The sequence below is a fragment of the Musa acuminata genome, chromosome BXJ1-5 (genome assembly GCF_036884655.1).
Source record: "Musa acuminata AAA Group cultivar baxijiao chromosome BXJ1-5, Cavendish_Baxijiao_AAA, whole genome shotgun sequence".
In the NCBI taxonomy this organism is placed as follows: domain Eukaryota; kingdom Viridiplantae; phylum Streptophyta; class Magnoliopsida; order Zingiberales; family Musaceae; genus Musa; species Musa acuminata.
In genome coordinates, this window is record NC_088331.1 from 43,695,734 (window position 1) to 43,709,071 (window position 13,338).

The 13,338-nt window shown below is 40.5% G+C and overlaps 1 protein-coding gene and 1 pseudogene across 1 annotated transcript; one reads left to right on the forward strand and one right to left on the reverse strand.

Annotated features, from left to right (window-relative positions):
• Positions 1–509: 509 nt before the first annotated feature.
• LOC135674441 (ATP-dependent 6-phosphofructokinase 2-like) lies at positions 510–3,930 on the forward strand. The gene is made up of 2 exons (XM_065184284.1): positions 510–1,175; positions 2,906–3,930. Exons 1-2 carry the CDS (start codon positions 582–584, stop codon positions 3,725–3,727), a joined length of 1,416 nt encoding a protein of 471 aa, XP_065040356.1. The 5' UTR covers positions 510–581; the 3' UTR covers positions 3,728–3,930.
• A 252-nt stretch (positions 3,931–4,182) lies between these two features.
• LOC103985899 (small nuclear ribonucleoprotein SmD1b-like) lies at positions 4,183–9,507 on the reverse strand (annotated as a pseudogene).
• Positions 9,508–13,338: the final 3,831 nt, after the last annotated feature.

A 13,338-nucleotide genomic window follows, 5' to 3' on the forward strand; every position in this document is an offset into this window, starting at 1 on the left:
AGTTTGATGTGCAAGGGGCCAATGATGGCGGTTCGATGGGAATCAGACGGCGAGGATGACCGAAGGTTAGCGTGAGGGAGAGGGAAGGGGCAAAGATGGTAGATGCTGCCACGTGACGGAGACCGCGGTGGGTCCCGAGCGGCATGGTTATCTGTAAAATGCACGGAGAAGGCGTCCTAGCTGTCCACGTTTCGATCCCAGCCGCGGCCATTTTGGTGGGGGCCAAAGGAGATCAGCATGGTCAAGCCACGTAGGCGACCACAGTCACCCTCGTAAAATTCAGGGTTGACATCAGATGTCTTATATATATCTCAACTATGACTTAGCAATTTTTAAGTACAATAAGAATTTTTTTATCTTTATCAAATAATAAAGAATTCTTACTCTGAACATTTAATTATTTATTATTATCTTTTGGATATTCTCTTTTTTTTTTCGAATTTTTGAGGGCCCTTTTCGAATTTTAACATCACATATAAAAAGTGGGCCTTTTGCTGATGACGCACAAAACTTAGCGGAACGACGTCTATTCGCGTCCGGGGATCGATTCCACTCCACCGCTCGGCTCGTCGCTCGGGGAAATGGACTTCGACTTCAACACCACCGCCTCCTTCTCCTCCTCGGCTTCCGTCGCCACCGCCAACTTCACCCTGTCTCCCTTCACCCTAACGCCCCTCCCGCACCTAGCCGACCACCTCACCGACGTCCCGGCTCTCCCCACCCCCATCGACCGTAGCCCCTTCTACCACCCCTCCCCCGGCTTCTACATCGCCCCCTCCGACATCATCCTCCGCCACATCCTCTTCGACCTCTCCTCCTCCGACTCAACCCCCAGTTCCTGCCTCCCCGCCTACCACCGCGCCGGGCCCCGCCAGACCATCCGCTTCGACCCCGCCGCCGTCCGGGCCGCCATCGTCACCTGCGGCGGCCTCTGCCCGGGGCTCAACACCGTGATCAGGGAGCTCGTCGTGGGTCTGTGGGAGATCTATGGCGTGCGCCGGATCTTTGGCGTGCCCTCGGGGTACCGCGGGTTCTACTCCGCCGAGCCCGTGCCGCTGGACCCCAAGATGGTGGATGGCTGGCACAAAAGGGGCGGTACCGTTCTGACCACCTCCAGGGGCGGCTTCAATCTGGAGAAGATCGTGGACGGGATCGAGAAGTACGGGTTTAATCAGGTCAGGAGACGTCCCCAATTCTTAGTTGATGGTGGTGATTAGCTGTATGAATTTGGTTCAATTTCTTTACTTTTGGCGATTTAATTCTTGGTAATATTAGCAGCTCTTTACTTGATAATTGATTAATGCCAAGATCCTTAATGCATGGTGTTCCTTTTTTGGCTTAAAATCCAAGCATTGCCAGGTCAGTGAATAACGAGGGGGTTTATAGCATTAAGGATTACAATGAGTCTATGGTAAGACAATTATTCTAGATTAATAAGTAATGGAAAATTAAAAGCATTAGAACATGCATGCATAGACCCATATACTTGTGCCCAGACTTTTTTTTACAAACGATAAGTGACGAAGGCAGAAATATATCGGATGAGATTTCAAACTCTCGACCTTTGATAAGTGGATCTGATATACCATTACCAAGCCAATATTTTAGGTATAAAAAATATATCGGATGAGGTTTCAAATCCTTAACCTTTAGTAAGTGGATTTAGTCTTAACATTTAAGGTGTAAATAAATATATTGGATGAGGTTTCAAACCCTCAACCTTTGGTAAATTTAAACAAAAAATTTAATATTTAATAAATATATTGATATGGTAATACTTGTGCCCTGACTTGGTACCATCTTAGCCACCTCAGATACAAATGATCCGAAAATTTATCTATTTGAACAGTCTTTACAAATAATAATGTAAAAAATTACATTTAGCTTGTTCATAATAGCTAAAATATTTATGTTATTACTCCTAGATGAGGCATCAGACCCTGTGACATAGGTGACAAGGTCATAAGATTATTTTAGATCGCATGGTAGTAAGCTAGTTAAACCTTTTCAAGTCCACAACCAACAGGGAGGTCTTTAATCATAACAGTGGGAGAAAATGTGACTTGCAGAAGATTGGAATCAAACATCAAACCTCCCACTAGGGTAAAGAGATGCTTCACTTAGATAAGGATGGTGGTGATAATTGACTCCAGCAAAAATGGTCAATGATTGAACAAAGGCACATGTATGTACTATGAACTTGTAAGCACCCATTTATTGCTTAATTATTCCACATCGAAGTATCAGATTTTGCATGTGGTGGTCCTGGCATTGTTATCTATTGAAAATGCAAATAAGTGTTCCAATATGGTGTAAGCACTTCATGTTAAGTTCTTTTTAGTGAGGCACTTCTTCCATATTTTCGAATTTTGTAACAACCATCAATATATTGCAAGAGCTCTCGACTTAAATGGAACATGATATGAAAAGTTTGTTGGTTGACTAAAATTTGGGCCCATTTGTTGGGGGACTAAGAAAGCATCAATCTATTACCCAATAATGTATGCTGAAAATTTTTATTTTTTACTGTAGTGCATATTTAATCCAGACTTGATGGTGAAACTTGGACTAGTTCAGATTAAGTTTTGGTTTGGCTCAGTCTAGCTAACACTGAATAATGTTTGCTGAAAATTTTCATTTTTTACAGTAGTAGATATTTAATCCAGGCTCGATGGTGATACTTGAACTAGTTCAGATTAAGTTTTGGTTTGGCTAAGTCTAGCCAACACTTCTTTCATCACATATTTGTAGATGATATTGTTAGGATGATGAAGAAATGAGTTTAAACTAAAGGTTTATTACTTTATTTGGATTTTGTGATGCCTAAGTACTTGACCTATTGCTTATTACTTCGCATGGGCAAATTCAACTTTTCAGCAATCTAATGGATATCCGAATGATTCAGGTCTATTGCATTGGTGGTGATGGAACCATGAGAGGTGCTGTAAAAATATTCGAAGAGATTCAACGCCGCAAATTGTATGTATCCCTTACAGGGATACCTAAAACAGTTGACAATGACATTGGCATCATCGATAGGTCGTTTGGGTTCCAAACTGCTGTGGAGATGGCACAACAGGCCATCAATGCAGCTCATGTCGAGGCTGAGAGTGCTGTGAATGGCATAGGACTTGTCAAACTTATGGGCAGAAGCACAGGCCACATAGCTCTTCATGCTACACTAAGCAGTCGTGATGTGGACTGCTGTCTGATTCCTGAGAACGACTTCTACTTGGAAGGGAAGGGGGGACTGTTTGAATTCCTTGATCAGAGGCTAAAGCAGAACGGACATGCTGTAGTCGTGGTAGCTGAAGGTGCTGGACAGGATATAATTCCACGAACGGATGCTCAGAAGGAAGAAAAGGACGAGTCGGGCAATCCAGTGTTCCTGGATGTGGGAGCATGGCTGAAATCCGAGCTGAAGAACTGGTGGGAACACGAGCATCCTGGAGAATTGTTCACAGTAAAGTATATTGATCCCACGTATATGATTAGAGCAGTTCCAGCGAATGCAACCGACAACTTGTATTGTACTCTGTTGGCACATTCTGCTATACATGGAGTGATGGCAGGGTACACAGGGTTTGTATCAGGTCCTATAAATGGTAACTACGGGTACATTCCAATCCAAGAGATTGCAGTTTCGAAGAACTTGGTGGATACAAAGGATCATAAATGGGCTTGGGTGAGATCAGTGACAACCCAACCGGATTTTCTTAAGATCTAAAGCTAAAGATGTAACACAGCTTGTTATGCTCTTAGTGCTCCAAGGATGAGATGGTCTGTTACTTTTTGTTTCTGAATGCTACTTTCTAGCTCTTACGTTTCAAGAAGATTATCAGATTTTAGTCAGATATTTATTTGGTCAAAGCACTTGTGGGTTTGGAACAAAGATTATATGGTACAAGTTGCATCTATTATTGGTGTTCAGCCCACCCTTTTTGATTGGATGCGTCAATTGTGTTAAGTTATCTGTTCATCCATTTGGGTGAACACATGGATGAACATAGTGCATGAGACTCCCACAGCAGGACTTTTAGACGAGCCTGTTAACACAAAATCTAATGCTCATGTAACACATTTTGAACTCTGATCTTTCATATCACAAAGGAACAACATTATACGTACATTACTCTTTTTGATAGTTCGGCAACTTAGAAGTCATTTGATTAAATAATAACATAATAAGAAAATTACAAGTTTACTGCATCAGAGAATGACAGAAAAGAATTCACAAAATAAATGAGGCTTGTTCTTAGTAATGGAAACTTGAAAAGAAGCATCTAAGAGACATGATCTTAGTTAACAAAATGATATGTCCAAATAAGCGTAGGCTATTTGTACACAAACAGTTGCTGCAACAATTAAAAATTGGTTGATGTTTCTAACGGCCACGGCCTCGACCACGGCCACGCCCTCGACCACGTCCCAGAGGCCTCCCTGTTTTGCGATCAACAAAAGACAGTAAGACAAAAGCTGAGCTGATCGATGTTTAAGCAATCATGTGTAGGAAAAGGGTCCAAAGAAAAGTATACCAGCGGTAGGTTTCTTACGCTTGACCCGAGGTGTTTCCTCAACCAGTAGTGTCTCGAGGTTCAAGCTGTCGGGTAAGATGTAGTATCGAATGTTGTTACCTCTCACGCTGAGGTGATCAAGAGTAACTGGGATTTTTCCCTTCACTGTAAGTTTCAGTCTTCAAGTGTGTATTCATGCTGATATCAACGCCTGTAAGAATCAAAAAGGTATTAGATATTGCTCAACTGCCCAAAACAACAGTGAGGGCAGTTTGACTAATCAATCAGGAAGCTGTATCTACCAGGTTGGCATGACAACATATCCGCTACACCTCAAATATTTGAACTGACAGTCAAGAATGTAATCAACTTGCAAAACAACTTACTGCTAACATAAGAGTATCATCTTGCAATATCCACAGGAAACCTATCCTCATGGAAATGATACCAGAAAGGATAAAACATATTAGGTATAGGAGCATTACTTGAGAAATGAAATTAGTATGATGGGTGTTGCATCCATGCCATGTTACTAGAAAGTAGATTTCATTTTCTAAGTCTACTTATAAATAATTAAGTGATTAAGTGTAATTTTTCACCCATGTTCATTCCTTTTTTTTGGCATTTCAGTTCCGTTCTCTTAGGGAAGATAGCCAGAAATGAATGTTCAAAATCAAATATCCTAATATAGTTAAATTACTCCAGATATTTACTTGTTTTCAAATTTATTCTTGATTTTTGGGTCCATAAGTAGAAAATGAATAAGAAGCATGACCAAACAACATATAAAATGCTATTTTTCATAAATCATACATCAAATATACCAGCAATAGGCTATTTAAGCATTACTATTAGTAAAGCCCTCTCTTGTTCCTGGTCCATCAAATGGACAAAAAAAAATCCTTCCTAACTTGGCAGAGGAGATAAATGCTATAAATTTTCCAGTCAAAGTAACACTGACAATAACTGATCACTGCAGATCAACCAACATGTGTACTCATGCTTTCACCAGTACCTCCAAAATCACAGCCATCTAAAAAATCTTCTTGTGACTTCAAAGATGCTCATCACTTCCAGCTAAGAGTTCCTCTATGGTCCAATCCTAACTTCTTTCCGTTCACCACATTCTATGCTTTAATCAAAATGCACCTAAATCAGTCATTCTAGATACAAATGCACAATCTCAAATTCTTAATACTGCACAGATACAGACACTAATCAAATTTGAATGCAAATCCAAGTGTCTCATAAAATGAGAAAGAAAGAAGATTTGAGGACAAGTCATCGTTTCCAAAAGCGCTAGGTGCCAAAATGATGCCAAGGTCCCAAAACGTCCAAGGCACTTGGCACTCGCTTATGTACTCGCTCGAGGAAAGCAAAGCGCTCCAGAATATTAAAATATAAAAAAATATATAAGAAAGAAGGTGAGAGAAGGAGAAGAGGAGTAACCAAAGGCTATGGAGAAAGGTGGGGAAGGAGAGGGCGACAAAGGAAGCTACGGACGAAGACGACAACGGGGGAGGAAGCTGTGGATGAAGGCAGCGTTAGCAGAGGAAGCTGCGAACGAAGACAACGACAACAAAGGAAGCTACAGATGAAGGTGGCGACATCAGAGGAACTTGTGGACAAAGGTGGCAGCATTAGAGGAACCTATGGACGAAGGCGACGGCGAAGGCAAAGGAAGTTGTGGACGAAGGCATCAGTTGTGGAGGAAGCTTCGGGCGATGGCGACGAAGGGAGCTGCAGACAAAGGCATTGAATGTGGAGGAAGCTTCAGATGATGATGATGGCAGGAGCTATGAACGAAGGCGACGACAACAGGCGTAGGGTTTCACTTCAAAGACAAGGCACAGGGCTGGGTCGGGCTCGAGAGGGGGGGGAGGGAGTAGGTTTTGTGTTAGGGCACTTTATCAATTGAACCAACTTGCCTGTTCAATCGAAATAGGCACGAACCCAATTCATTCTTCACTCGGGCGCTTGGGCTCAAGCGAGCACCCGAGTGGCGCTTCATCGAAATGCCTCGCCCAGAGGTTATGTGAGGCGCTCGAGCCACACCTGAGTGCCATTTTAAAACACTAGGACAAGTATAAAAACAATTAGAGATTTTAAAACTTTCATTGCAAAAATAACAAATATCAAGAAAAGTTCCCAACAAGAAATGAAAAAAAGAAACCACTTCTGATGTTATCATCTTAGTTGACATTTTTAAATCAATATTTAAATAGCTTGAAAACTATTGACCTATGCATAAGTACTATTAACAAGTCCATATGCATGACACTTCGTGGAATCTAGGTAAGCATTGATCTCTAGATAACAAGAAAGCAGCAAAGCAGATTTTTGTAACCTATCAACAGTGGTTATTGAACTCTTCTTTGACATCTAAAATCCACACCTCTAGAGTGAAGTGCTACTTCATTGTCCCAAAAGCAACAATAGCAGGAATTCATCAGAAGCTCAAACTGAGGAAACATCTAAAGGCCTTTCCTTAATTATTTTATCTTGTCTATGATTGTGATCTTAAGTTGGACTTATCACTTCCGTAAAACCACAGTCCATTGAAAGTATGGAAGCAAAGCCCATTAAGATCCTAGTGTCCACATGGAAATTGCAGTCTTTGCACTGCATCGATGAAGTTAAACACTGTTACTTAACTCAACAAATTCATCCTTCCCACTACAAGCTAGTTGATGATCTTCTTATATACAGTTGCATTATTGAGCAAAAGCCTTGAGGCCATAGAAAACCTGTTCCAGTGTGACTGAGGTGTTAAAGCCTTGAGTCATGTAAACAACCTTTTGTTGGCAGGTTGCAAAAAAGTATCCCGTCTTTTCAATAGTATAAATTAAAAATTAAAATTTTGAATAAACTAGTGGCAGTTATAGCTTATCAGAATGTGATGCATTGGATTTAGAGAAACATAATACAAAGACTGATGATAATGACCTGAATCCTTAAAGCTAACAATTTACCCTTGATGGATGTCTAGACCCAAAGCAGGATATTCCAAAACTGTTGCATTTGAATCAAAATTCTTTCCTATGGAAGAAATTATTATTGTTATTCTGAGAACGAGCTGGAATCATTGTCCTATGAGCAAGATCAGGATCAGGATCAGTTTCTAATGTAAACAAAAACTATTTCCACTTCAGATATAACCATTTTCAACATGGGATGATACAATCATATGGTGCAATAGATCACTACTTGCATCAGCTATCGCATGCAACTTCCAGACTAGCCACCCGTAGGGAGTACAGACGCGTTCTTCCAACACCAGCCTCTAACTCTAGACATATTGGACCACCAGATATATTGAACACACAATGAGAAGCCTATGAAGCACCAACCCAAAACAACAAAAAAAAAAACCATTTTTTTCTCCCTTGGCGAATAGAACGCCTGAAAAGAACCACACGAGTCAAAAACCCTAAACCCAAATTAGAAATCCATGAGCAGGAATTCACTAAAACCCCTAACCGAAGCAAACCGAGAAAAGAAGAACGAGAAGGGGGTACCTGCAATGATGCCATGGACGAGGGTTCCGTTCTCGAGCTCGATCGAGACGGTCTCATTGTTGAGCTTCATCAAAAACCTACAAGACTTTCCGAAGAAGGAGTTCCAAGATAGATGAGAGAAGCAACAACAACGACGAACAGGAAGTGGAAGAGGAGGAGAGAGGGATAGGGATCACCGGACGAGCTTCATCTTGGAGCGGAGACGAGGAGGAGAGCAGCGCCCGAGGCAGCGGAAGCTGAGCTCTGCGTTCCGGCAAGCGCGCGAGCGAGCGAGCTTAAGCACCCTTCTTCGGAGCGGGCCAGCCGTCCGATTTAGACGGACCAAATTATGATGGATGAATCTCGACCGCTGATTGCTTCAACTTCAAAGGCACATGGTGCTGACAAGGCCATCTACCAGGATGCCTCGTTATCTGGGGGTACTTAGCTGTCATATGACGTGTCTCCGAGCTACTTCTAAATATGCTGACGTGAGAATGGCAATAGAATAACCTATTTAAATGATGGATTGTATTAAATCTATCAATTTCTTTTAGTTAGATAAATCTAAAAATGCAGCTACAGCATCACTCAAGTCACAAACCCGTTCTTGAACTCATCCAAAGCCCCCCATGTTTGAAGAGGAAGAAGAGGAAGAAGAGGACAGGTGACTGGAAGCAGAGAGAGTACTGAGATGAGGAGCAGCTCCCCCTGCACTTTCTTTCGCTGGTTGCTTCCTTTCCCTCTATTATAAGCAGCAGTAGGCTATCTCATGACACCATCACAAAACTAGGCGTCAATAACCATGACTGTTTAAGCTGGCACTCTCATGGCCAGTACCACAGTAATCCATGAAAGCTCTCTCCCTAGGCTTCGACTTCTACTGATCAGATAGGTCGATGGACAAAACATCTCTGTTGTAAGTTTCACCTGATGCTGAGGAACCATTTATAGATGCAGTTTATGTATGCAAGAGCTCCTGTGGTAGCTCCTGCTTCAGCTTCTCCTATCCCTAATAAGATTGGCTTCTCTCTTCTTCTTCTTCTTCTTCTTCTTCTTCTTAGGCTCTTGAATCCTAGTTGAGTTTTATCTGGTCACCACAATGTGGATCTCATCTTAGGCTCTTGAATCCTGTTGAGTGTTAGATTTCATCTTTTGGTAGCCAGAGGAGAATCAATTGCTCTGTGCCCCCTGTTTATTATCTTGGAGTGGACAATCATGATGATGCAAACTTGCATATCCTGGTGGTGTGATTTGAAGCCAATTTCCAGACAAGTATGTTTACATGAACTTCCTGTAAAATCTCCTTCAGCTTAAACTGGTCCCAAAGCCAAGTTGAAAGCTTAAAAGAAAGAGATAGGACTGCCATAGCATGGTTCATTTCAAGAAGTAAACAAGGTGCTCCAAATGTTTTCAACCAAGGATGTAATCTTTGGCTAATTTGTGTCAGCATAAATATACATTTATATCATTAGCAAAAGCATGAAGAACTCCTTTTGAAATCCCATAGTGTCATAAAACTACCACAGGCAATGCAGTCATATTTCTAGAGACAGCAGGTGAAGGTTCAACTTCAAATATCAAACTCATTCTGAATTGGAAGTCTGAAGGTTTCCATGGCCATGCATGCTGTGTGGTAAATATACATGTGCAGAGCCACTGGTTACACTTCTAAAAGCTTCTTCAGCCTTGAAATATATCACAATGTTTTCTATGGATCATGTTGCCTAAATTTGAGTTAATATTCCAAACCTCTGTCATACATGTATTAAGGAAGACTAGGAAAGATAACCACAGTTCTGAGGCTGAAAACCTGGCATCACACTCTTCCTAGGCTTGCTTAAAGATATTTTACTGGTCCTCCTACATTAAAACCATTTCAGTCTTTAAGCAATAACATTTTCCTGTAATTGGTAGGACTTTAATGTACTTCTTGACAAGATCAATGACCAAAACATTTAGCTGATACTGTAGCATTCTCCTCACATCTCAGCCCAAAAAGCAGCAAAAAATGCACCAAGAAAAGGAATCAGAAACCACAAACTAGTCAACATAAATTGTGAAGATATTCAAGATCAGTGCTGACATCTCTATTTCTGAGAAAATGCTGAACTCTGATGCCACAGGTCATTTTAGCCTGTAAATGCATTGTTTATCCATTAATCACATTTAGCTTTGCAAGCACACAGAAATCTGACTCAGCCAGGTACATATCAAACAGGTTATTTTGGCAATTAATGGACACAGATATGCTGAGTATATATGCTGCCAAAAAAGTCATAAGTATGCTATAAATGCTGCAATAGTGACAATATTTCCACTGAATTGACAAATCAATCCATCTCTTAAAATAATGAACTACTGTTTCAGCATGTACTTGATGCTGAAGACTCATCTTAGATATCTCTTAATCTTCAGATGTAGAAACAAAAAGTATAGTATATTTGAAAGATTAGTAGTTTGCAAAATCCCATTTCTGAAAGCAAAAGGTAAAAACCGACTTCTGTTAAAGAAGACTATTGGGTCATTGTTGTACAAAACATAATCAAGTTCTGAAACCCTCATCCTGTGAACAGTAGTAAAAAGCAACAAGCTTCTTGAAACCAGCCATCATCTGAACCATTAGCTGCACATCAAAGTAGGGTTCTGTACCACATACTCTCAAAACAAATGTCCAAAACTATACTGAGCTACTTAAATTTGCAATGATAGGTTAATCTTTAAGCTGGACAAGTAAAATGAAAATAATTTGTAAGGAAAAGAAACTGTCTTAAAATTTTCTTGCATGGAAATAGCAGCTTGTATAAATCAAATATGGGCATACGACACACTAGCTGAGTGATCCTTACCATCCACACATGAGCATGACTACATCAAATCTTCCACCATTCATGCACACAAAGTTTACTTGCATACAAGAACCAATTATCTGATACCTGTGAGCTTGCAGATGATCAACTGATAGCAGCCCAGCTTGATTGTTGTAGATGAAAACAAGAAATCGTGCAACTGATATGTATCTTGAAAATCCAGTAAAAAAGACTAATATATATCACAGATCACCTCCTCTCTCTAGAACGTACAATGATCATGACTATAAGTTAGAAAAGAAGTAAGATTCACTGAATCAAAATTGACAAACCACAGAGTCCAAATGAACAACAGTTCAATGAAAGAAAGACAGCATATAACTACAGATAAATAATACATATAGCTGAAAATGAAGAGATCGGACCAAGACGCTTGATTCCCCAAGGAAGTAGAGAAGAGAAGCAATTGATGCTTTCCTTGACTTAGCAAAGGAGGTTTTGTCCATCAGCATTCATTATAAAGCCATCATCCTCTCTTCTCCTCCTTTTACTCGATTAAGACTCTACCTCCTCCCCCCCAGTTCTACCATGCTTGTAGGGGTGCAATGATGACTGGCCAAATGAAGAGAAGAGATGGGTGATGGTGGTGGTGGGGAGGCCATGATTGGTGTTGAGAGGAAAGGTGAAGAAGACGAAGATTTCCCAAGCAGCTGGTAATGTTGGTAGTACTCTTTCTTTCCATTATCACATGGGACAACTATCCTGAAACCCATTAAAACCCTCTCCTAACTCTTCAAGTGGGAAGCTGATGTTATCCTTACAGAGTAACTGCCATGTTGGTTCTGACTAATATCCCCATGCTAAAGGGTGCAAACATACACACACACACAGAGAGAGAGAGAGAGAGAGAGGGGGGGGGGGGGGTGGTGGGAGGGAACTAAAAACAAGGATTGGTGTAATGATGGGCTAAGCAAAAGAAACTACACAAAAGCAAAGCAACACTTGGGCTACTGTGTCAGGAGAGATGGGATGAACATGGGAAAGATTCATGTGGCAGGAACTCTAGATACAGAAAGCAGCTCTTTATTTCGGACTTTGAAGAAAGGCAGAAGCGGCGACAGTGCAGTATCTCATCTGAAGGCAGAAAAGGAGTAAAGCGTGCATATATATGTGTGTGTATAAACCCCTCAGAACTTTTTCTCTCCTATGAATTCTCCTGTGAACATTTCAACTTTGTTTCTAATGGAAAGCAGTTCAATGTTGGGTTGCAGTTGGATTAACTGCTTAATGAGTCGTTCAAGCCAATTTTGGGATGCAATTGAATGCTTCTTTAGTAGAGTTGACTTACAAACAGGTAAACAAACAAAAGCATGCACATACATATCCTCTTTAGCTTTCAAAACATGACCAGACTTCCTCTCCAAGCATTCAGATTTCAGACATCAAAAGGTCTACCGCTAGATCTTCTCTCCAAAAAAAAAGTGAGACAGCCCCACATTGGTGACACTATGAAATCAGTATCCTGCAAAGATCTTGTGCAACAGTATCTAATATCAACCTTTTTGACAATCACAGCCCCTTCATCTCCACCTTTTTCTCCACATGCCAACAAAAGGTAATAAGAACTCAGTAGAAGTAACACAAGAAGTTGCTCTCATGACCTACCTGTTGCACTCCCTAGCTATTTGATGAAGAGGGTTTGTCTGAGATCTATTTCTTGTTTGGTAAGGCAAAATAACCAACAAGAACATAGACAATGATTAATAGTGAACATGCAGGTAAGTCTGAGAACCACACATACAAATATACCAACAAGAACAATATGAAAATGTAGCTCAACATGTGAGCTGCATACACTAATTATTGATCATTTATGCATCTTATTCAGTTTTCCTTGAAATTAATCATACATAATCAAATTTCTTTCAGAGAGAAAATTCTAAGAACTCAGGATATTCAATCAGCTAAACTGATGCAGATTATACTTCTTTTTCAAGCCCCAAAAGAAAACAACAAAAGGAAAACAGCAACCCAGCTTTAGTTTCATTCACTGCAGGTGATGCAGTGTAGAAGTTGGAAGCTGATGATGACCAGAGGGAGGCCATGCAACAGCAAGAAGACAAATAAACTCAAATATGCTATCAATCTATTTTGTTCCATTGGATTGTTGTTATCTGAATGATGCCTATGCTTGGTTCCATCATGAACTGCATTATGTTCTTCTCTGAAAGAAACTGCTGTACTGACTTTGTAGTCTTCCTTCTCATTGTCAGCTACCTTTGCGCTGTCCCCTATCTTCATTTCATCTCTGTCTCATGTACATAAACCAAGGTACATAAAAAGCTACACAGCATGCAAAAATTAAATATTCACATATAGTCGATTTGACTAAAATTACATTATAAAGATTATCATATCTTGAAGGATTAGATCGATAAATAGATCCTATAATTCTTCGTTCGGAACTATTTTTTTTTCGGACGGTGCATCACGTTTCAGATACTCCTATTTATAGAG

Bases quoted from the DNA above. Each gene is read 5' to 3' on its own strand.
- LOC135674441 (XM_065184284.1), top strand. From the start codon at position 582: ATGGACTTCGACTTCAACACCACCGCCTCCTTCTCCTCCTCGGCTTCC. The intron at 1,176-2,905 runs GTCAGGAGACGT...CGAATGATTCAG, and splicing joins AGAAGTACGGGTTTAATCAG to GTCTATTGCATTGGTGGTGA.